The sequence below is a fragment of the Ahaetulla prasina genome, chromosome 1 (genome assembly GCF_028640845.1).
Source record: "Ahaetulla prasina isolate Xishuangbanna chromosome 1, ASM2864084v1, whole genome shotgun sequence".
NCBI classification, from domain to species: domain Eukaryota; kingdom Metazoa; phylum Chordata; class Lepidosauria; order Squamata; family Colubridae; genus Ahaetulla; species Ahaetulla prasina.
In genome coordinates, this window is record NC_080539.1 from 117,456,208 (window position 1) to 117,479,122 (window position 22,915).

Here is a 22,915-nt window from a genome sequence, read left to right on the forward strand (position 1 = left end):
AACTCTCAACACATCTGGAGAAGATCAGATAAGAGAAGGTTTATTTCAGAATGATTAAACTACACAATAGTCAGAGGAATGTCATTTATGGAGTGTATAACTTCCGTTAGCTCAAGAGATGCATCAGGTTATGTGCAGCAAAACAGACTTTCCACAATTATTGTTTCAGATATTTAGGATTACAGGCAGTCACCTGTGAAGTCATGAAGAGACTTCTAGGCTGTGAAATAAATTCCTTAGGCCTCTATATTTTGACCTTTAAATTCCTGCAAATTATTTTAAAACAAGACAAAACATGAAATGTGTCGCCTTTATCCATGGGGGGCGGAAGGGTCTGGAAATTTCAAACCATACTTCTCACACTCCTCTTTTAAATCTTGGACTGTATTTTTGGGAAATAATGTTGCTGTAGAAAAGTTTAGACTGTTGCATTCTTTTGGGGGAAGTCAAGGTAAGTGTTTAAGAAACCAATCTCTAAAGTCAGGGTTGAGAGGAACAATGCAGTAAAATTAGAATAAATAACTTATTTTACATTATTTTTTAAAAAAATAAATATGAATTGGGGGAAATGAACAATATTTTTTAAAAGGCAGAATGAGTGAAATGCTGTTCAAAAGATTTTTAAAAAACAAATAATCTGGTTTATCTAAACTGCAATTTGAGTAGTTTCTTGTTTCTCTGAAACAAGTGTATAATTTGGAGGTCTGAAGATATTAGATAATACGAGGAAATAGTCATAACAGTAATTAGACTAAAGAATATCTGAAATGCTGTCACTGAAGGGCCCCAAAGAGATAAAAAGTCAAGGAAAGAGGTTTATAAAGCAAAAGTTAATGTTTGTTAAAAGCACACTGTCAATCTTTATCCAAGCTTGCATATATGTTGAATTTTTTTATAAGTAAAAATTTTGTGTGTGTTGAACTTTTTTTTTTGGCTACAGGGAAAAAAATGGTGAACAGAATGGCAGGATAGCATTTTGGACAATTTGTGCAATGTAACTTGTTGGGAGGACTGGTAATTTAGTAGCATATTTTCTTCCATGAACCCCCCACTAAAAAGAGACCGCGTTGATAAGACTTGTCTGTTTAGCTGCAGGATCTTTGCCCTTCTACCGAGGACATCTCTCTTCAGCCAAGCTTTGGGCACCAGCGTGCCTACCGTCCCTGTCCTAATGTTCCCTTTAATTGTATTCATTTTATGTATTCAATTCATGCTTATACTTATATATATTATCTAATACATAAATAAATAGATAAATAGATAGATAGATAGATAGATAGATAGATAGATAGATAGATAGATAGATAGATAGATAGATAGGAAGATCCTCTTAGTCTTCTTGCCTTGAAGTCAGCAGTTCAAAAATGTATAAACCTTGTGTCAATCCCTAGGAAAGAAAAGATAGCTGTTTAACGGTGTAATCTTGCCATAGAGAAAATCCTCTATTAAACCAACAAAGCCAAATCTCTACACCAGTGCAGTATTTCTCAGCCTCAGCCATTTTCAGACATGTGGACTTTAATTTCCAGAATTCCCCAGCCAGAATTAAAAATTAAAAATTAAAATTAAAAATACTGCTCTAGAGTAGACAAAAAAAGGGAAATCCAGGAGAACTAAGGAAGGGCACAGTCACATTCAACAGAGTCAGCCAAACTATAGCAATTAACTTGTTATTTCTTTCTTGAATAAGCTCTTGAATTTGGGTACACATTTGGAGTTCATCACTAAAAGAATAGTGAGAGTAAGATCAGCTGAGCTTCTTCCCTGTTTATAAACTGTAGAGGTTATTGGTAAAGATCTCTTTCTGGGAATGCTGCATGGACCAGTCAAGCAAAATTATCTGATATCCTGGGTCTAACAGTAAGAAGCTGAAATCATTGGAAATCATTGCACCACATCTTTCAGAAATCCTGGAACACTGGGGAACTACCAGAGGACTGGAAAAGAGCTGATTTGGTTTCCATCTTCAAAAAAGGAAAAAAAAACAGACCTAGGAAACTATAGACCAATTAGCCTAACATCAATATTTGGGAAGATACTGGAAAAGATAATAAAAAAACAAATCTGCCAACATTAGAAATGAGTAAAGTAATAACTAGCAGTCAGCACGGGTTTGTTAAAAACAGATCATGCCAAACCAATCTTATCTCATTCCTCAACATAGTGACTAAATTAGTAGACCAGCAAAATACTGTGGACAAAATATACTTAGACTTCAGCAAGGCATTTGACAAAGTAGACCACAACCTACTTCTTCGTAAGCTAGAAAAAAGTGGGATAGATAACTTCACCACCAGATGGATTTGCAACTGGCTGACAAACCGTACTCAGTGAGTAGTCCTTAATGGGTCTAAGTCTACATGGAGAGAAGTAAGCAGTGGGGTGCCATAAGGTTCTGTCTTAGGCCCAATAGTCTTCAATATCTTCATAAATGACTTAGATGAGGGAATAGAAGGGGAACTCACCAAATTTGCAGATGATACTAAGCTGGCAGGAATAGCTAACACCCTAGAAAATAGGCTCAAGGTCCAGATGGATCTTGACAGACTTGAGGACTGGGCCCTATCTAACAAAATGAAATTCAATGTAGAGAAAAGTAAAGTCTTACACTTAGGTAAGTAAAACCAAAAGCACACATATAAACTGGGGGAAACCAGGCTTAATAGCAATGACTGTGAGAGGGATCTTGGAGTCTTAGTGGACAATCAGCTAAATATGAGCCAGCAATGTGCAGTGGCAGCTAGAAAAGCCAACACAGTCCTAAATTACATTTAACGGAGGGATACAATCACGATCAAGTGAGGTACTAATACCACTCTATAAAGCCCTAGTAAGACCACACCTAAGACTACTGCATCCAGTTTTGGTCACCACACTATAAAAAAGATGTTGAGACTCTAGAAAAAGTGCAGAGGAGAGCAACCAGGATGATTAGGGGACTGGAGAATAAAACATATGAAGAACAGTTACATGAACTGAGCATGGCTAGTCTAGTGAAGAGAAGAACCAGGGGGGACATGATAGCCATCTTCCAATACTTGAGGGGCTGCCACAGAGAGGAGGGGGTCAAGCTGTTTTCCAAAGCACCTGAAGGCCAGACAAGGAATAATGGATGGAAACTGACCAAGGAGAAATTCAACCTAGAAATGAGGAGGAACTTTCTGACAGTGAGAACAATCAACCAATGGAACAGCTTGCCGTTGGAAGTTGTGGGAGCTTCATCACCTGAGACTTTCAAAAAAGGATTGGACTGCCATTTGTCAGAAATGGTGTAGGGTCTCCTGCTTGAGCGGTGGGGTTGGATTAGATGACCTATAAGGTCCCTTCCAACTCTGTTAATCTGTAAGACAGGTAGATTGAAGGCACCCTGTCATGACCTCCCTAATGCCTACTGAACTCAAATATTTTCCTATGCTGACATGGCTACCCATGTAAGTCCAGGAAAAGGTACAGCTCTTTTAAAGAGCTGCTGACAGGTGTAGCAAGGGAAGCCTTACTGTATTTGAACCACCTTTGGGTGTGAATGCTTCATGCCTCTGATAAAAAGACTCATGGTGATACACACACACACACACACACACACAAACACACACTGTATGTGTGTGTGTGTGTATGTATGTTATACACATACATAAATACATACATACAGCTATATCTCCAATGATACTGTAGATATTGGAGAGCAATCAACCAATGGAATAGCTTATTTTCTGGAGTTGTGGGTGCAACTTCTCATCATTTGGAGGCTTTCAAAAAGAGACTAAAAACCATTTGTCTGAAATGGTATTGCTCAAGCAGCAGATTGGACTAGAAGAATGTAATGTCCTTTTCCCCATTTATGGTGAAGTAAGAAATAATTTTTAAATGCTAATAAGATTTTTTTTTATCCTCAATGACTATTAATGCCCAATGTAGCTAACAATGTTGTGCTCTTGTACAAACATATTGGCATAAAATTCATCACTCCATGATTATTTTCCATCCTATCCTGCTGTGGAACGCATGGAGTTGTTTATATTCAGAAACTGGCTGATTCTTGGAAATTAGGCCATGCACATCTGCTATGAGTCTTTGTGAGTTTTCCAAATAATTTTAGTTGTACATGGGGCCATTGTTTATACAGAGGCAGCTGTATAAAGACATTAAACGGTGGTCACACTGTTTCTTACCTTTTAATTCTGTAATACTTCCAGCATTTTTAATAACTACGTGATCATTAGAGTCTCAGAAAGTCAAGTATTTCTTGGCATGGAAATGCAATGACTGGGAAACTTGCTCTGGTTGAATTTTGGCCTGTCGCACAGCAGTGGAAAAGCACAAATCACAGCTGGAGATGCCAGGGTTTACTGAGGACATGGCTGTAGTGTAGCATTATCCCCCAGCAGATTGGATCTTAAGTATTGAGGCTTTCTCCACCTTTTCTTGATGCCTGAGGAAGATCAATATTACAAGTTATGGGATGCGGGGTCTAATAAATTTTCATATGGAAAAGAAGGAAAGTAATGTTTAAATTGGTATGTGGATAATGGGTGAGGTTGAGTTTAGCCTATCTTGTCATAGTCAAATTTGATATTTGCTTCGGTTAGATGCTTTGGGTACAGAATGCCAGTTGTTTTAATTTACTTTTTTCTATACTTTTATCCATTTGGTTTAAACAAGGCATACTGAATGTTTGTGCAAATAGTCCATTTTATTAAACCTTACTCTTTTTATGGAAGCAAAAATTTGGACAAAATTTTTTGACAATAAAAACTAATTGGAAGTTTTTTAAAAAATCTACAGCAAAAGCATTTTTCCAGTCCCTCGTGTAAATATTATGAAAATATTCCCTGCTGCCTTTCTGCTTGCACTTTAGGTTGGAACTTGGATCCAGGAAAACAATCACTTTTCTGTCAATTGTTTTCAAAATATTTGACAAAATGGCAATATAATTTTACCGTGTGCTCCTATGATGTACTAGTTATATTGACCCACACTCCGTAGTACTAATCCTGTACTTAAAAACCTGCACTAAATTATATTAGTAGCAAAATAAATAGGACTATTTCTGAAGTAAGGAATTTACAGATGGTAAATATTGTGAATTTTCTGTCTTCCTTTGCAGATACCAGGCGTTGGTTTACTTTGCCTCTGTGTTCCAATCTATTTCTTGCGGCATCCATTACCTGTCTTCTGTCTTCTTGGCTGTAACACCAAAATTTGTATGTAACGTTGCCGGAAATGTGAGTCATGTCCTCGTTTACAATTCATCTCATTCAAACATAGAGGATGCCTGGAATCTGTGGACATCAACACAAAGCTACATCTTGGTCCAGTTGGAAAATGGAGACATTTGGGAGCTTAATCAATGCAGCAGGTCTAAACGAGAAAATGCCTCAGGATTTACTTATGAATATAGTGGCAACAAGACTGATTTTCACTGTACTGATGGATACATCTACGATCACACCAATTGGCAGAGTACCATTGTAACCGAGTGGGATTTGGTCTGTCAGCAGGAATGGCTTGCAAAATTAACCCAGCCAACATTTATGCTAGGAGTCCTTATTGGAGCTGTAATCTTTGGAGATCTTGCTGACAGGTAGAGTATGGGGTTTGCAAAAAATTGCTGGATGACTTGAGGAATCTCATGGCTCTTGAGCTCACTTACCTTGGGAAAATGTCCTCCTTTATACTTTCCAGAGCATACTGGAATGATAGGTGAATTGACATAATACAAATCACAGTACAGGAGCTTTCTAATGCAGCATTTTCTCTATTGCTGACATATTTTGTCTTTGCTGACTTTTGGCCTTCAGCTTCTAAGGAATTTTGCTGCTCATCTTTACCTTCCATATTTGAGTTAATCTAAAGTAGCAAGTAAAGAAAACTTTTACCTCTAAAGTTGCATGTACCTAGGGTTTTATTTAAACCATTTAGCACTGTTTGTGCAAAAACAGCATTGTTTCCCATTACGCTATTCAATTCCTAATTGCTACGATTGCAAATATAAATAATGGGATCTGGTTTAAGTCAGACAAAGCTGCATGAATTCTTTTTACTAATAAGGTCTAACTGAGATGTGCCTTCCTTCCAACATATCTGTCTCTGCTATCAGTTGGATTTCTTCCCTGCTGATACATACTGCAGCAAAAAGTACAGAGTGGCATGCATAACTTTTAGAAAAATAAATAAATATGGATTCAATTTCTGACCCTTTGTAGGAAAAGTAAACACTTTTCTAGATGTTGATTCTGCTTAGCTTTACTTGCATCTGGCTTGAAGCCTGGAGCTCCAGTGTTCTTAGGAACCACTTTCCCTCAAGTCTTTCTAAGCCACACCAACTTTTGAGATATTCCAAGTCAAGGCCTATAAAGATTTCAACAGGAGGGAGGAAATAACAGCTGGCTACTCAGATGGCTGAGATGCTGTCGAAGATGGCTGCTACCAAGATAACATGATCTAATGTCCCTGTCAACTTGACTTATTACCTGGACAGCCCAGACTATATTTGTCCTGCCATGCAAATATCACCAGGGCCTGCTACTGTCTTAAGGTTGCTTAACACAGCAGTGGATTTTGATTCCATTGGGTAAAAGTTCATAAACCTTCCTGGCACAAAAAAATAAATACAACACCATTATGGTCTGAGGTAGCTTTTTTCCCCACTATATAAATTTGCTGCCAGGGCAGCACATGCCTCTACAAGGATGGTGCCTGCTGTAAGTTTTAAACAAAGATATCAGGGAAAAACAAAGTAGAGAAGTCTTTTCAGGGGTATGCAAGGACAAGAGGAAAATGTATGTGCAGAACCATGAGCCTGTAGGCTATGGTGCTCTGCCCAAGGCAATATTTTGAGAGCATGTCAAAATCAGGTTCATCATTCTATTGGGTTCTTGGTGCTCTCTGGCTTTGATTTTTTTTTTCATGTAGTTGTTTCATTACCAGACTAGGGACCACCATCAGTTCTCCGACATAAGAAAGTGACTCTCTATGGAAAGCTTAGAATTTTGGCAGCAACAATAACATTGCGGATAATACTTATACTCATGGCGTGTAAGTGTCAAATGTGTTCAGGGTAGAAATATTGACTTATAATCATACATTTTACAGAGTCTCTAGAATGGACAAGGCAACTTGTGGTTCTCCAAATGCAGCTGAAGCACCATTCTCGGCACCCCTAGAAAACATGGACAATAGTGACACCAGATATCTGGAATGCCAGACATTGTCTACTGCAGATGTAGACATACGCACAGTTTGTGCTTATTACTATATATAAGGGATTCTACAAGTAAAAGCTGTTGCTGGATTGGAATAAAAGTTTCAGTGTAAGCTTTGTAGAGAAATCTTTAAAATGAACCTGGATCTTCTGAATGTATTTATGTTAAATACGATGGGAAAAGTAAGACCAGCTCCTTGTAAAAAGAGCATTATTATTATTATGGGATGATTTCATGCCTGTAAGAATTTTCTGGTGTTCATTAGTACAAGGCCAGATAATACATTGGTTGTTTATTTTAATTTGTTATTTTTGTACTGCATCTTCTCCACAGTAGCCTAAGGCACTCTTTCCTCCAGTATTTTTCCACAACAAACCAGTGGGAGAAGTTGAGCTGAAGGAGGGACTTGTCTCCAGTCTGGGGTGGAAATAAACCTGAACTTAAATCTCCTGGCTGTAGACCAGCATTCTAACCAAAGAAAAGAATCCTCATTCCTTGATGAAATGGGTGTATATTTAGCATACATTTGATATTCTACTTGAATAAAAATTATGGTAATAGGAATTCCATTAAGATTAACTGGTAAAATACCAGTTGGATTTTGTGTTAACATTTTTAAAGCGTGCAACCCAAATATTGCACATGAGTTACTTCACAGTGTAGCATAGCATAGTTTATATCATTTTGAGTACATTTGTAATATATTCTATGGTAGCATTAATGAAGCAGGATTTGTCATAGATAAGAGGGTGATCATTTAAGCGTATTAATATAAATACCTTTATATGACACTAAGGAGGATCTTGCCATAATCTTTTCATTAGATGTTGAAAAAATTATATTGGCAATTCTGTAGTTACCTCTAAATGGAAGGGTTGCTGTTGCATTCCTGAAAAGAACAGAAGATTGTGTTGAAAACAAAGGAATGGGCTGAGGTATAAATGATTGGGGGATTAGATAGTTTAGGAGCTGCATGCCTAATTAATTTTAACCCTTTCTGAATGTGGAAACGGCTTCTCTTGCTCTGATATCCTTCCCTGTCTAAGTCCTTTCCCAGTTTTATATCCGTTCTTTTTCCTTCTAGCACAGCTACCCCTTGCTCTGTTTTTATTTCCATTCTTGTTGCTCCTGCCTCCTGTTTTCCCCACAACTACAACTCTGTGAGCTGGATTGGGCTGAGAATGGCTGTGGGTGAATATGTATAGGTTTATATGCTTTAAGATTAAGACAGAGATGGGGAGACAGAGAGAGAGAGAGAGAGAAAAGGAGGGAGGGAGGGAGGGAGACAGAGAGAGGACTTTTTTTTACATATTCTTTGTTTTTTGGGGGATTGTCTTTAATTCATTTTTGGTTAAATATGGTTCTTATTTTTTGTTCTTCCAAGTTTTTTTTCTTTCAAGTAGTAAGTTGTGCATTTAATATGAATTGTTTCTTTGTTAAGCTGACTTGGTAACTGGCCCTAAATATGTGCAACTACCGATAGTGTCCATTATTACAGCAATTTAATGAGATATTTTAGGTTGATGGGGATTTTTCTGTTTTTTTCTTTCCCTTGCTTCCTCCCCCACTTTTCTATAGAAAATAAGACAACCTTTTCAAAGTTTGTTGAACTATATGAAATAAACAGTTATTTTGCTATTCGCATTGTTGCAGCACGCAGCAGTATATTGTTGGGGGCAATGTGCTGACTCTGTAAACTGCTTAGAGATGGCTGTAAAACACTATGAAGGGGTATATAAATCTAAGTGCTATTGCTATTGCTCACATACTGTTGTAATTTGTTGGAAGCCAAGATAACATTTCTGAAGATTGTAGAGAGATTTGATAGTGAATACAGGGTTGGTGGGATGTCCTTTTTTCTTGTTAGTTCAGGTGCCTGTTTGTCCAATGTAGTGTCTGCAATATTTATTATTACAGTTGTTATTTACAGAGTGGGGAGACGGTACATCCTGTGGATCACAAGCACTGGACAGTTTATATTTGGCATTGCTGTGGCATTCACATTTAACTACAACAGTTTTGTGATTGTCCGTTTCCTTCTTGCAATGGTAAGAGTATGAGCTTATCTTCTTTCAAATGAAAATATTTGTGTTACTTTTTATTTAAACTGATGTTTCATAAAGTACAAATTGCTGCTTTTCCCAACCACGTTAAAAGTGTTTAGAGTTAAAAAAACCTGGTTTATTATGGATCTAATCCTATTAAGATAAAATGCAATAAATGGAATAAAGATCACATTTCAAGCACTTTCCTTCAAAAAAAAAATGGACAGCATAATTTAAATGCTATAATACGGACATGGCCTCAATCCAGCCAGAGTTAAGGGCGAAGTGGTTAATTTCTTTTGACTTCTCTTCTCCTAAATGAGGAATCTTAGATGGCAATTTCCCCCCTATTTTATATATTCTTGTATTGTGCAAGAATTCAGGGACATGCATGTGGGCTGCCCTATGTGTAAATCATTTTTCCCAACTTCTTTTCTCTGGGGAAAGCTGTGTGCTGAGAAACCGATTGGACAAAGATCACCTGATAAATTTCATGACCATCTGGTCTGAATCTGGACCACGTTTCCCAGCCCCAGGTCCATGCTGTTATATCTTGCCACCCAGGCATCCTTTGGCTGGATTGTGTCCACATTAGTTTCCAGTATTTATTTAATTTAGATACCACCCATTTCACTTCTCACAGTATTGTGCCGCTCACTATTATTGCTCCATTCATTATTGTAGCACCATTTTTCCTGTTTCGAGCATGTACCATCCCTGGCCATCATTTTTTTTAATTACAAAAGAATCTTAGAGGGAGACTAGACTGAAGCCATTTTCTTTCATCTGTCTTTTTTCCCCTCCTAGGTTTCAAGTGGCTACTTGGTGGTAGTGTTTGTTTATGTGACTGAATACACGGGCATCAAAGCCCGCACCTGGGCATCCATGCACATCCATGCTTTCTTTGCTGTGGGAATCATGGTAGTGGCTCTTGTGGGCTACTTGGCACGGACCTGGTGGGTCTGTCAGATCTGCCTTTCTGTAGCAACTCTCCCATTTGTCTTGTGCTGCTGGATGCTCCCAGAGACCCTTTTCTGGCTGCTCACAGAGAAAAGATACGAAGAAGCACAAAAATTAATTAATATAATGGCAAGATGGAATAAAGTAAGCACTCCTTGTAAAATTGCTGAACTGTGCCCGATGCAAGATGATCTTGTCAATAGCAGAATGGGGGATCATGACAGTTCTTCCATGAAGAAGCACAACGTCTTAGATCTGTTCCATAACTGGCACATTGCAAGAAGGACCATTACAGTCTGGCTGATTTGGTTCACTGGAAGTTTAGGATATTATGTATTCTCCCTCAGTTCTGTGAACTTTGGAGGCAATGAATTTTTAAATCTGTTTCTCATAGGTAAATATTGCTTGATGTAACTTATTGCACTTGGAACAGAAATACAACAGTACATGTCCAGGGATTATCGCTGTTGCTGGTTATTTCCAAGCTTAGATCCATGCTAGAATGGTAGCCATTCCGTAAACTGTAACTTTATACAAATGGGTTAGCCAGGTAATTGTGTAACCATGTGGTTCATGGAATACAAATAATTGTAATGAGTAAAAATTTCAAGCAGGACTGGGGTCACTAGAAGAAGGTTGGAAGGGGTAGCCTGGTCCTCTTATTAAGAACTTAAGAGTTCCTCGTAAAGATTTGGTTTTCATTAAGACTTTATCCCTTTTACATTTGGCAGTGTAGGGAGAAGTACAGTAAGCAAGAAATTCTCTCCATTTGTTTACTGAAAAGTAATGCAACTAAATATCTCTGAACATGCATAGCATAGCATAGCATAGCATAGCATAGCATAGCATAGCATAGCATAGCATAGCATAGCATAGCATAGCATAGCATAGCATAGCATAACATAACATAACATAACATAACATAACATAACATAACATAACATAACATATTCTCCTGCAAGTAGTTTTTAATAGTAATTTTATTAAAAAATATAACTACAACAGTAAAAACTAACACAAAGGTTTTTTTAAAAAATAGAAGTACAATAAAGAAAGAAAAGTAGAATAGAAAGAAAAATAAGACTATAGTAAAGAAAAAGAAATGTATAAAAAAGTGATTTCCCCTGTCATCACAAGTATAAACAATTTTAGTAACTTACTACCTCCTAAAATTGACCAAACCATCTCCTCTTCCTATAACCTACCTCTTGTTTATGAACCATCCTTTCCCAATCTTTTCAGCCTGAAGGAACCCTTGAAATATTTTTCAGTCTTTGGGGATCTCTTGCCCATTCAAGACAAAAGTTACAAAATTATGATGTTTGTTTCATATGTTGGTCTGCATATATGTGTTAACAGTTCTTAAACTAAAAATAATGAAACTTTTTCCTTCCCTTGTTTCCCCCCCCCCCACATTTTTTGTGGGTGGTTCCTGCTGCCGCTGGATCAGCCCAACCCCAGATATTTTGTACCTGTCATGTGAAGGACACCACCTACCCAGCTGTTGTACACACCTGCAAGGAGAGACACATAGCCAAAAAATTCCCAGCGGCATCTCTCACACATGTGCTTTCTTATCACCTACTTCTCCTCCTCCCTCCTCAGCTTGTGCTTTGTTTATCTATCTGCTTCACACACAATCTCTTTTTTTTTCTATCTCTGCTATTTTTAAAATGAGTCATAATCTCCCAGGCTAGGTCTGAAAGGGGGAGTGTGACTCTTTTTGAGATAGGCACAGCTGGGTTTCAGGTGTGAATGCTGTCTCTCCCCAATTACATCTGCCCATCCCATCCGATCTGGCAGGAGAGTCATACTATGGATACCGTCAGCTAGGGAGCAACATTTGGCAGGTCCTAGGGGGATGGGCCTTCTCTGCCCTGGCAGTTCATGGAACATCTTCCCCCCTGAAGCAAAACTGGCTCCATCCCCTTGATTTTTTAAAATCCTTGAAATGCCATCAGGCGTGGGGACCCAGAGGACCAGTAAGATAGTGAGGTGGCCCCAATGCTATTAACATCTGCTGTTCTTTCTTAGCTTTGTGTTTTTTTTAAAGTTTTTAAAGTAATAATATTTGACATTTTTATTTAATCTTGTTCTATGCCAATCAGAAACACTATTTTTATGAGGTGGGAGGCCACATAAATTTGAAAATGAAAACCATAAAAATCAATTTTATATTCCTTTTATTTTTAAAAAATCTTGATCTTTATAATGTTGTAGGACTTGATTTCTTTCATCTTTTCTTTGTCCTGTCTCACAAAATTCTTCAAAACTTTAACAAGCCTCTTTTGTAAATTCAATATAGGAAAATTATCCAGGCCATTCTCTTGGTTTGTTATTTGTATTTAATTGTTAAGAAATGCATGTCCAGTGTAACATCATTTTCCGTATCATTCTTGCTGTCATTTTAAAATCCATTTTCAACTCAGTTTTGATTTTGTCAGATAAAACTTGTTCCTCTTCCATAAGACCTTTTAACCACAATCTATTACTAGAATGCAGATACTCTTAAAATTAACTTCTGGGACCATTGTTCAAAAATATCCTTCAATATGTTCTATGTTAAAATATTTCATGACAACCATTAAAATATTTTGCGTCATTCTGTAATTGTGAGTTGAGTTTGAGCATTCTTCTCTTTTAATTATAATCTTTAGATCCTTCTAGTTTCCAATTTTTAAAATCTTATCTTTAAAAAAAATCAAAGCAAAACTATTGTTCCACAGGAAGGATTTTTTATTAATTCCAAAATCTTATTTCAAATTTATCTGGAACCTTAGTATATTTATAAATTTCTAAAATCAAAGTTTTAATCACTCTTTTGCTGTTTTTTTCCCAAAAAATATTTTATAAGTTCTTGTAGTTACAGTAGTGGCCAAAATTGTAGAAACTTTGGGAAAAATATTTTTGAGGTTTGATGGCTAATAACACCACTTTTTTTTTTGGGAGTTTCAAGATAATCAAATTCCACTGCTGGAATGGCCTGGGAATAGCCCAGACCTTAACCCAATTGAAAATCTATGGCGCCAACTAAAGAAACTTGTTAGTCAGAAGCGACCCAGCAATAAAATCCAGTTAATAGAAGCAATCCTTCAATCTTGATTTCACATTGTAACAGCTGCACAACTAAAAGTCTTGGTTCACTCCATGGGAAGACATTGTAAGGCCGTAATTCATGCTAAAGTTTACCCAACTATTATTAACTAACGTGATAATTTTTGTATATCGCGGTTATTCTATGGTGATAATTTTTGTATATCTCATTTTTTCTACGTGTTTCACTTTTTTTTATACTGTAACCACTATTCTAATAGCAAATCCTTCATAAAAGTTCTTGCATTAGATTCTTGATTAAATTATCTTTCCATTGATATATAATTTTATGGTATTGCTCCAAAAAAAAGTGGTGTTATTAGCTAGTTTTAGCAAATACACTTTTCGCAAAAGGTTCCCACAATTTTGGCCACTACTGTAAATCTGTTTTTTGCTAAGGGTTTAATTGAAAGTCACCTAGTGCTGTAAAATGTGTGGATCCAAAAGTTCTTAATAGCTGTAAAGTAGTTAACAAAAAATACCTGAATATGATTAGAAAAGTAAGTATTGAACTTATTCTCCTTTGAAAGGTGCCAATTGTGGCTTTTAAGCAAGATGACTATCTCCTCCTTTTCCAGAGCTCTCTCCTGCAAGCACTGACTGAACTTATATATTTATGTTCTGACTGTCCAGTGTTGTTTTCCATATCTTGTTTCCCCACTTAAGATATCTGGCTATTGCTGGCTAATTTTAATTGGCTGATCTTGCCCCTCACATGTGAATTCATTTAATAATAATTCAGAATTTCTAATATGCAACCTTCATTTCTCAGTTTCTGCATACATGGGCAGTTGAGTGGTGGGGATGTTTTGCGTGAATTCTCAGGTTCTTACATTCTTCCTCTGACATCAAAATGAGAAAAATTAACTGTACAAAAACATTATGCACTGCATGTTACCAGGACAATTGAATGAAAAAGAGCTATTTATTGGAAACAGAAAAACTGCAGGGAAATATTAATGCTGTTGTGTTTTTACGCTCTTAAGAATTTTCTAAAAAACACTTAATTTTCTAATGGCAGGTGCTGTGGAGCTTCCAGCATATGTCATTGCCTGCTTGGGAATGGACAAAATAGGGCGAAGGAACACCCTGATCCCATTCCTCATCATGAGTGCAGTGATCTGTGGGATAGTGATGCTCATACCTCAGGTGAATGACTCATACCAAGATCTTATTGGATCCTATTTGATGTATTTAATTTGCAATGCTTTATTTGGTTTCCCATATTGAGCCAAAATATCCCCTTGCCACTCTGTGACTTGCAGTGAATTAACATTCCTTTGTCAATGTAATGTTCCTATGAACCTGTTTACAGGGATCTTAAAAAATGAAATTGCAAAATCTTGCAAGAGCAGTTGAATTGATAAACTTGTTGCATATCGTTCTTATAATGGCTGATGGGTTATGATGATGGCTTTTATTACTGTATTTTACAGTTTTGCTAGCTTATATTGTTCAAAAGACTCTGGGTGGGTTTACAAGTCAAAATTGTAGACATTATAATAGAACAAAATAATTATATAAAAGAATAAAAAAATAATTCAACATTCTCCCAGGATAATCACTAATAAATCTTATTTAGGGTTGGGAATTTGGTCAAATAAAATTGTCTTTAATGATTTCTTCTAAAAAGAAGGGGAAGAAGACTTTACAGATTTCTGGAGATAATGATTTCCAAAATATGGGGTTTATATATAGAAAACTGGAATTGAATAAAGGAAGCCTGACTTTTGTTAGTTGTGAATTGGATGAACAACATGGATTCTTTATGTTTAGAAATCTTACATGAATTATGGTACACAAGGATAAAACTAAATGTGAGTTCTCTCTCCACATGCTTTACAATTGTCTTTCTTCTTAATAGGAGTTCAATACTCTGAGTATATTAGCAAACATGGCTGGAAAATTTGCAATAGGAATTGCATTTGGCCTTATCTACTTGTATACAGCAGAACTGTACCCAACCATTGTACGGTGAGTTTTTTCCCCTCTTTACAGCTAGTGTTCACAATATTAATATATCACTTTAGTACTTTATGGAAAATATTTTCTGTTGCAACAGTAGCCACGTAATTTCAATTCAAGTGAACAGTACCATTTTTGGTATTGTAGGTCCCTTGCTGTTGGAAGTGGGAGCATGATGTGCCGAGCTGGGAGTGTGGTTGCACCTTTCTGTGTCTATCTGTCAAGTGTTTGGATCTTCTTCCCACAGGTAGGTGCCGTACCTAAGAGTAGCATCCAACTAAAATGAACAACAATTTTTTTTAGAAGTCTGGGTCTGAGAACTACCAGCTGCTAAATTGATTTATCCTTCACGTGAAGCTGTGCTAATATGTACTTTTTTCTCTCACTATTTTGTCTGCCCTAGCCTTTATTTTTAGAGGGATAATTCTAGCTAGGATATAGTACAATGGTTAGACATGCAATTCCACTATAGATGTGATTTGAAGATTTAGTGTTTGGGTATATTTAGCATTACAGCAGACATTTTCAAACTTGGCAACTTTAAATTGTGTGGACTTCAAGTCTCCTGGCTGGCTGGAGAATTCTGGGAGTTGAAGTCCATGCATCTTAGAGTTGACAAGTTTGAAAAATATTGCTATTGTATAGGCCCCTCATATCTTTGCACTGAGGGGAGACTGCATTACTGATTATAACATGGATTATACTGGTGTGCTTTCAGCCATAGGACAAAGGTAACAGTCCCCACTTGTAGAATTAACTTTAACAGAGATTAGGCAAGCCTCTAGCATGATGAGTTTTTGCTGGAAATTTAACTCTTTATCTTCCCTTGATTAGCTGCCCCTCATTTGGTAATTTATTTTAACATTGCTAATCAGTTTTTGCTGTTCTGACTTATGATTAAATTGGTATAATTATTGCTATTTTACTGAAACACAATATGAACAATTTGAAAACACTACATTATGATAATATTTTTAAACAACTGTTTCTAGGGTCATAAAAATCCCAAATAAATAAAGCAATGTAGGAAGAACATTAAAAAGCTTGAAACTGAAAACTGGGATTTAGACGTTGCTATTGAAGGTGAGGTGGTTCTTTGTGGTGGTTTAAGAGCAGATTAAAATACTTCCTTTTAGCCAAAAATTTTAGATTTTTTTAAAAAAAAGTTCAAAAGTTTCTTCAGCTGTGCTTTAATAGTTTGTATTGGACATAAACAGATAGACTTATAACTATTTGTTGACCAACTGTCCAAAGTTACAATGGCACTGAAAAAAGTTAATGGGCCTCACACTTACTACCTTTGTAGGATTTTGTTGATCACATGATCAAAATTTGGGCACTTGGCAACTGGCATGTATTTATGATGTTTGCAGCATCCCAGAATCATGTGATCTCCATTATGACCTTCCAACCAGTTTTGTCATGCGAAGTCAATCGGGGCAGCCAGATTCACTTAATGTGACCACATGATTTACAAATGCAGTGATTCACTTAACAATTGTGGCAAAAAAAGGTTGCAAAATCGGGGAAGATTCATTTAACTTGCTTTGCTTAGCAATGGAAATTATGGTCCCAATTCTGGTCGTACATCAAGGACTACCTGTATGAAAGCCACCTAGAATTGTTAATGAGATTCTAGATATCAGTGTTCTGAATATATAGTGGCAGCAATGCGTGCATTTCAGTGATATAGTATTCTATTGCATTATCTCTTTCAAGCTAATATCCTCATTTGAATGTCATTTTCTTTCTTTTAGTTGATTGTTGGAATCATGGCCTTCTTGAGTGGTGTGTTAACACTGATGCTGCCAGAAACACTTGGAAAACCATTGACAAACACATGGGCCGAAGCTGCAGAGCTAGATGACCAGGTCACCAAAAAAAGTCATTCAGAAAAATCTCTTCCAGCACAGAGTGATGGAACACTGGAGAAAATGGAAATGCTAAACCAAGGAGCACGTGGCACTGATTGATAAAATCATCTTTTTGGTTTTAGCCAGCTTGTGTAATTTTATCTGCAACATCCTAACAGACAGTGCATGGTGCCATGTAAATGGAACATTTTCCTGCTTTCTCAAGAAGGGAGACATACAAACTTGTTCCTTGTTCAGAATCAACTAGTTAGCAACTGGAGTAATGTGAATTATAATTTTTGAGAGTCACACACAGAAAAGGTTCTCTTTCAGAGTTTCTGTTGCTTTTTCTGCCTGCTTATTTTGAAAACCTATATCAGAATTCCTTATATCAGCAACAACCAGCACCAGAAGACACAAAGTAAAAACTGATGATTTCAGGAAGAAGTATGGCAGTGCAGGAACACTCACCTTGTGTTACAGTGATTTCTCTGTATATGGAAGATACAGTTGCATTTTCTATGATTATGTTTCTTTACTTAGCAATGTCTTCAGTTAAGGAAAAGAAATAGGCATTCTATAACTTTCATGGATCCTGTCTTAGATATCAGCATTATGCAGATGGAAGAAAATACTGTTTATCAATGTAGTTTTAGTATGATTGGAAGAACACAACTGAAATCAGATTATGTTAAAAGTCACACTCTTGAAAATATCTAATAACTTGCACAGTCTAGAAAATGTATACATGCTTCAATTCTTATTACAAAATTGAACACCTCAGCAAATTTTAGGAACGTTTTGAAGAAAATATGCAGAGATTGTCAAGAAAACCAAGAACAAATGGAAATATAATATAATAAATCAGAGAACTGGAAAATGATATATATTAAAGGGAAAAAAACCAAGAAAGTCCAGTTCCTTTTAAACAGCATATTTGGAACAACCAGGATCTGGATGACTGAGAATCTCCATAGATATGCATACAGAAATGAAATCTTCCCCCCCGCCCCCAATTTTGTGAGGTTAGACACCAAGTACTCCATCAGGACCCTTCTACTTTGTTCCGTGACTGATGTTGCATGACCATTGCATGTATTCTGATACATCATATTAATTCTGAGCAAAGCCCTTTAGTGATTCTTCAGGGCTTTGCTAATTTAGTTCATTATCTTATTCCTTCTGGAAGGGAAAAAGAGACTAATGGGTAAAACCAGCCCTTAAAACAGCACTTTTTCTCCTGCTATCCACTCTCCATCAACTTCTCCAGAATGAGTCAATACTTTCTATCCTACCCTAACTCTCCTGTTTTTTTGTGTGAGTCCATGTTTGCTGCACTTGAAACTGGAGACAGGTATGTGTGGGTTTTCATGCCTTTAAAAAGCAAACCCACTTTCAGTGTGGAACCCAAGGCTCCCATTACAAGTGCATGAAGGAAACATTAAAAGGTCTAATGAAACCAATACATTAAAACACTCTAATAATAAAAAGTATGTGCATTATGTTCAGCATCTACTCCAGTTTGTAATAATATGTTGTACACTGACAATAGTATAAAACTAGTCTTTGACTTACAACCATTTTTCTTGTGACCATTTGAAGTTACAACGGCACTGAAAAAAGTGACTTATGAGTGGTTTTCACATTTATGACCAATGCAGTATCCCTATGGTCACGTGATCAAAATTTGGATGCTTGGCAGCTGGCATATATGTGACAGTTCCCGTGTCTTGGGGTCATGTGATCACCTTTTGCAACTTTTTGACAAAGTCAATGGGGAAGCCAGATTCCACTTAACAACTGTGTTAACTACCGCAGTGATTCACTTTAAAACTCTGGAAAGGTCATAAAATGGGGAAAAGTTACTTATTTATTTTATTTATTTATTTAGTTGAATTTTTATACCGCCCTATCTCCCGAAGGACTCAGGGCGGTGTACAGCCAAATAAAAACATAAGAATAATACAAATAAAACAACAATTAAAAAACTTATTAATTAGGCCGAAATTAAAATATCATTAAAATAGTATAAAACCCCATTAAAACTAATTTTAAAACTAAAAACCCTAGGCTAGCCCTGCGCAAATAAATAGATGTGTCTTAAGCTCGCGGCGGAAGGTTCGGAGGTTGGGAAGTTGGCGCAGCCCTGGGGGAAGCTCGTTCCAGGGGGTGGGAGCCCCCACAGAGAAAGCCCTTCCTCTGGGTGTCGCCAGTCGGTACTGCCTGGCAGACGGCACCCTAAGGAGTCCCTCTCTGTGAGAGCGAACGGGTCGGTGGGAGGCAATTGGTGGCAGTAGGCGGTCCCGTAAGTAACCCGGCCCTATGCCATGGAGCGCTTTAAAGATAGTAACCAAAACCTTGAAGCGCACCCGGAAGGCCACAGGTAGCCAGTGAAGTCTGTGCAGGATAGGTGTAACATGGGAGCCACGAGGGGCTCCCTCTATCACCCGCGCAGCTGCATTCTGAACCAACTGCAGCTTCCGGATGCCCTTCAAGGGGAGCCCCATGTAGAGAGCGTTGCAGTAATCCAAGCGAGATGTCACGAGCGCATGATTAACAACTGTCTTGTTTAGCAACAGAAATTTTGGGCTCAGTTGTGGTTGTAAGTCGAGAACTACTTTATGTGTAACCAGATTGATTAAATAGTGTACATAAACAGAATGTACCAGACATTTTTCCAGACCTTTTGCAGTAGATTCTTATGTGGTTTGAGCTGAAGTTTTTAATGCTTTTATGTAAATGTTTTTAAATTCAAGAAAGAGAATGTCAGGTTCATTGTCAATGTTAGCTGCTAGCTAACAATCACAAGATGAGAAGAACAACTTGCAGGAAACTTTTTTCTATTGTCTTGCAATGATCTGGATACAGCAGCCCCAGTTTACACACATGCCAAAACAGGATTAAATGCAGATTCCATCACTTCAATTTCAGTCTCTTTCCACCCCTGCTTTCCTTTATTTCCTTGTCCTGATGAGAAATTCTGGAGGTCTCAAAACCTTTCTGTCTTTCAGTTGGCCACATAAATATACTGCTCTATTACATATTTTGATTTTTTTTTAAAGGTTATCACAATTGCCTGTCTGCAGCAATACAAAAATAGAATCAGTGTTATGTAGGTTTCTTACTGGGAATTGAACACAGTTTGAAGGTGACTTTACAATTGCTTTTACCTGTATGGAAGAGAATTTCATACAACTTAGAATAGAGAAGTAGAGGTTCCCTTTTGTCACCCCTGCCCTATGACTTTTTTCACGTTTTAAAATTCCATTTCATCTCCATTTTCTGGCAATACATCCTATCCAAAAATTAAGTAGAGATAGATCTAATACTTGGATTAATATTTCCAAAATTGATGGATCTGGGCTTGCAGAATACCAGAAGTTAAAATATGAGTGGCAAGGTTGTGGTTCAGTGAAAGGTGTCAATGAAAGATATAAATGTTCGGTATGAACCTAGAGCAATTGCAACTGTTTCTGACAAATGAATTTGAAAATGAGCTTAGTGACTCCCTTATCATGTTAAACCATGGTTTTATTCACTCTGATTTAATGAATGAACTACATTTGACTAAGTTTGTAAAATTGTAGACTTACAGGAGAGTCTAGAAGACATTCTCTATCCAAACCCCTCTCTAGGATAAGAATGCTTGGGCCATCTCAGGTTGTCCAACTTTTGTTTGAAAACCCCCAGTAATGGAACACCCATAACTTCAGAAGGCAGGCTATTCCACTGTTTAAGAGTTATTATGATCAGCAAACTACAACTTATTTTGAGATTGGATCTCTCTCTATAAAGCAGGGGTCCTCAAACTTGGCAGCTTTAAGACTTGTGGACTTCAACTCCCAGAACTACGCTGGCTGGAGAATTCTGGGAGTTGAAGTCCACAAGTCTTAAAGCTGCCAAGTTTGAAGACCTCTGCTATAAAGCATTGGTTGTTGCCCTACTCTCAGGCTTTACAGAGAATAAATGCATGACTTCTTGTGATAGTTCTTCAAGTATTAAAAGACTGCTATCATGTCGCCCCTTTGTCTTCTCTTCTTAAAGCTTAGACATATTTAATTCTTTTAACATTATTTCATAGAGTTTAGTCTCCAGGGATTTCATTGTCTTTGTTGCTCTTCTCTACACACTCTCCAGTTTCTCAGGCATCTTTTTGTTTGGGAAAATCAAAAGCCAACCTATTGCTGTCTGACCAATGATATGGATCACTTCCATGATTTTATTTATTTATTTTATTTATTTGTCAAACATTATAAGATAACAGATATAAGTATAAACATGATTATGAATACAGGAAATGGATACAAATAATTGGGACAGTAGGACAGGGACAGTAGGCACGTTGGTGTGCTTATGCACGCCCCTTACAGACCTCTTAGGAATGGAGGTCAACAGTAGACAGTCTAAGGTTAAAGCTATGGAAGTTTGGGGATGAAACCACAGAATCAGGTAGTGCATTCCAGGCATTGACCACTCTGTTGCTGAAGTTGTATTTTCTGCAATTGAGTTTGTAAGAGTTTATGTTAAGTTTGTATCTATTATGTGCTCGTGTATTTTTGCGGTTAAAGCTGAAGTAGTCACTGACAGGTAGGACGTTGTAGCAGATAATTTTATATACTAAGTTGTCAAAGCCCAAAATTTCAAGCCTGGTAACATAAGGTATTCTGTTGTGAGCAGAGGAGTGGAGAACTCTTCTTGTGAAATACCTCTGGACTCGCTCAATTGTATTAATGTCCGATATACAGTGCGGGTTCCAGACAGATGAGCTGTATTCTAGAATTGGTCTAGCAAAAGTTTTGTATGCCCTAGTTTGCAGTACAATATTACCCAGAGAGAAGCTTTGCAAAATTAGGTTAACTACTCTTAATACCTTTTTGGCAATGCTGTTACAGTGAACTCTGGCACTTAGATCATTTAAGATGAATACTCTGAGGTCCTTGACAGAGTGAGGGTCGTCTACGAGGTCGTAGCCGCCCAGCTTGTATTTGGTGTTCTGATTTTTTTTGCCAATGTGTAAGACAGAGCATTTGTTTTTGACATTATACTGTACCCGTGTACCAGCCTCTACGGCTGTAGCCCAAAACGACATTGGCTCTTTTGACAGCTGCAGCACAGTGCTGCATTGTGCTTAATTTGGAGTTTTCCAGAACTTTCTCACAACCACTGCCAAGCCAAGGTATCTACATGAACATCTCACAATTCTCATCACTGAATAGTTTTGCTAAACGTAACTCCATATCTTTGAACCTTCAGCCAGTTTTGGAAGACAGTAACAATTTCCCGCCCCCCACCCCAACCCCGTCATCCGCAAATTTGCTGAGCCTCCCTTTTATCCTCTCATTTATGTCATTTGTAAATATGCCGAAGAGCATTGGGTACAGGGCGGAACTCTTGAGATATCCCACCGCATAACCATCTTTCATGCAACACGTTAATCCATAACCAAATCACATGGAAGCTTCACGTGTTACCCGTGTATTTTTTTTTACTACTATTGTGCCCGTACAATTTAGCTGCTCTGATTAAAAAGTCTAGCAAAAGCAACCCACTCAAATTATTTCCCTCTTGTCTTCAGATGGTAGATAGGCTACTATTAGCAACTGTCCCCAGGGCTGCTGCCTCAACAGAAAACTGCTCCGAAAGCCGCATCTTTTCACAAGCTCTTTCAAGCGCGCAGGCGCGAGTGACAAAAAAGGAGCAAAAATACTTTTTTTTGCCCTCCGACCAATCAGAATCTAGTAGAGTTGGCTAATCTTAATAACTCCGCCCGCCGGATTCATGTTTTCCGGTTGTTAAG

General features: G+C 37.4%; 1 protein-coding gene across 1 annotated transcript in view; it reads left to right on the plus strand.

Moving 5' to 3' along the window:
- The window catches only part of SLC22A16 (solute carrier family 22 member 16), a 34,942-nt gene extending 16,321 nt beyond the window's left edge, over window positions 1-18,621 (plus strand). Inside the window, exons 2-8 of the mRNA XM_058174022.1 lie at window positions 5,105-5,581; window positions 9,133-9,250; window positions 10,055-10,601; window positions 14,322-14,449; window positions 15,165-15,274; window positions 15,413-15,512; window positions 17,023-18,621. Of these exons, the coding sequence (XP_058030005.1) occupies window positions 5,105-5,581; window positions 9,133-9,250; window positions 10,055-10,601; window positions 14,322-14,449; window positions 15,165-15,274; window positions 15,413-15,512; window positions 17,023-17,238 (1,696 nt within the window). The 3' untranslated portion in view covers window positions 17,239-18,621. The remainder of the gene's footprint in view (window positions 1-5,104; window positions 5,582-9,132; window positions 9,251-10,054; window positions 10,602-14,321; window positions 14,450-15,164; window positions 15,275-15,412; window positions 15,513-17,022) is intronic.
- Window positions 18,622-22,915: the final 4,294 nt, after the last annotated feature.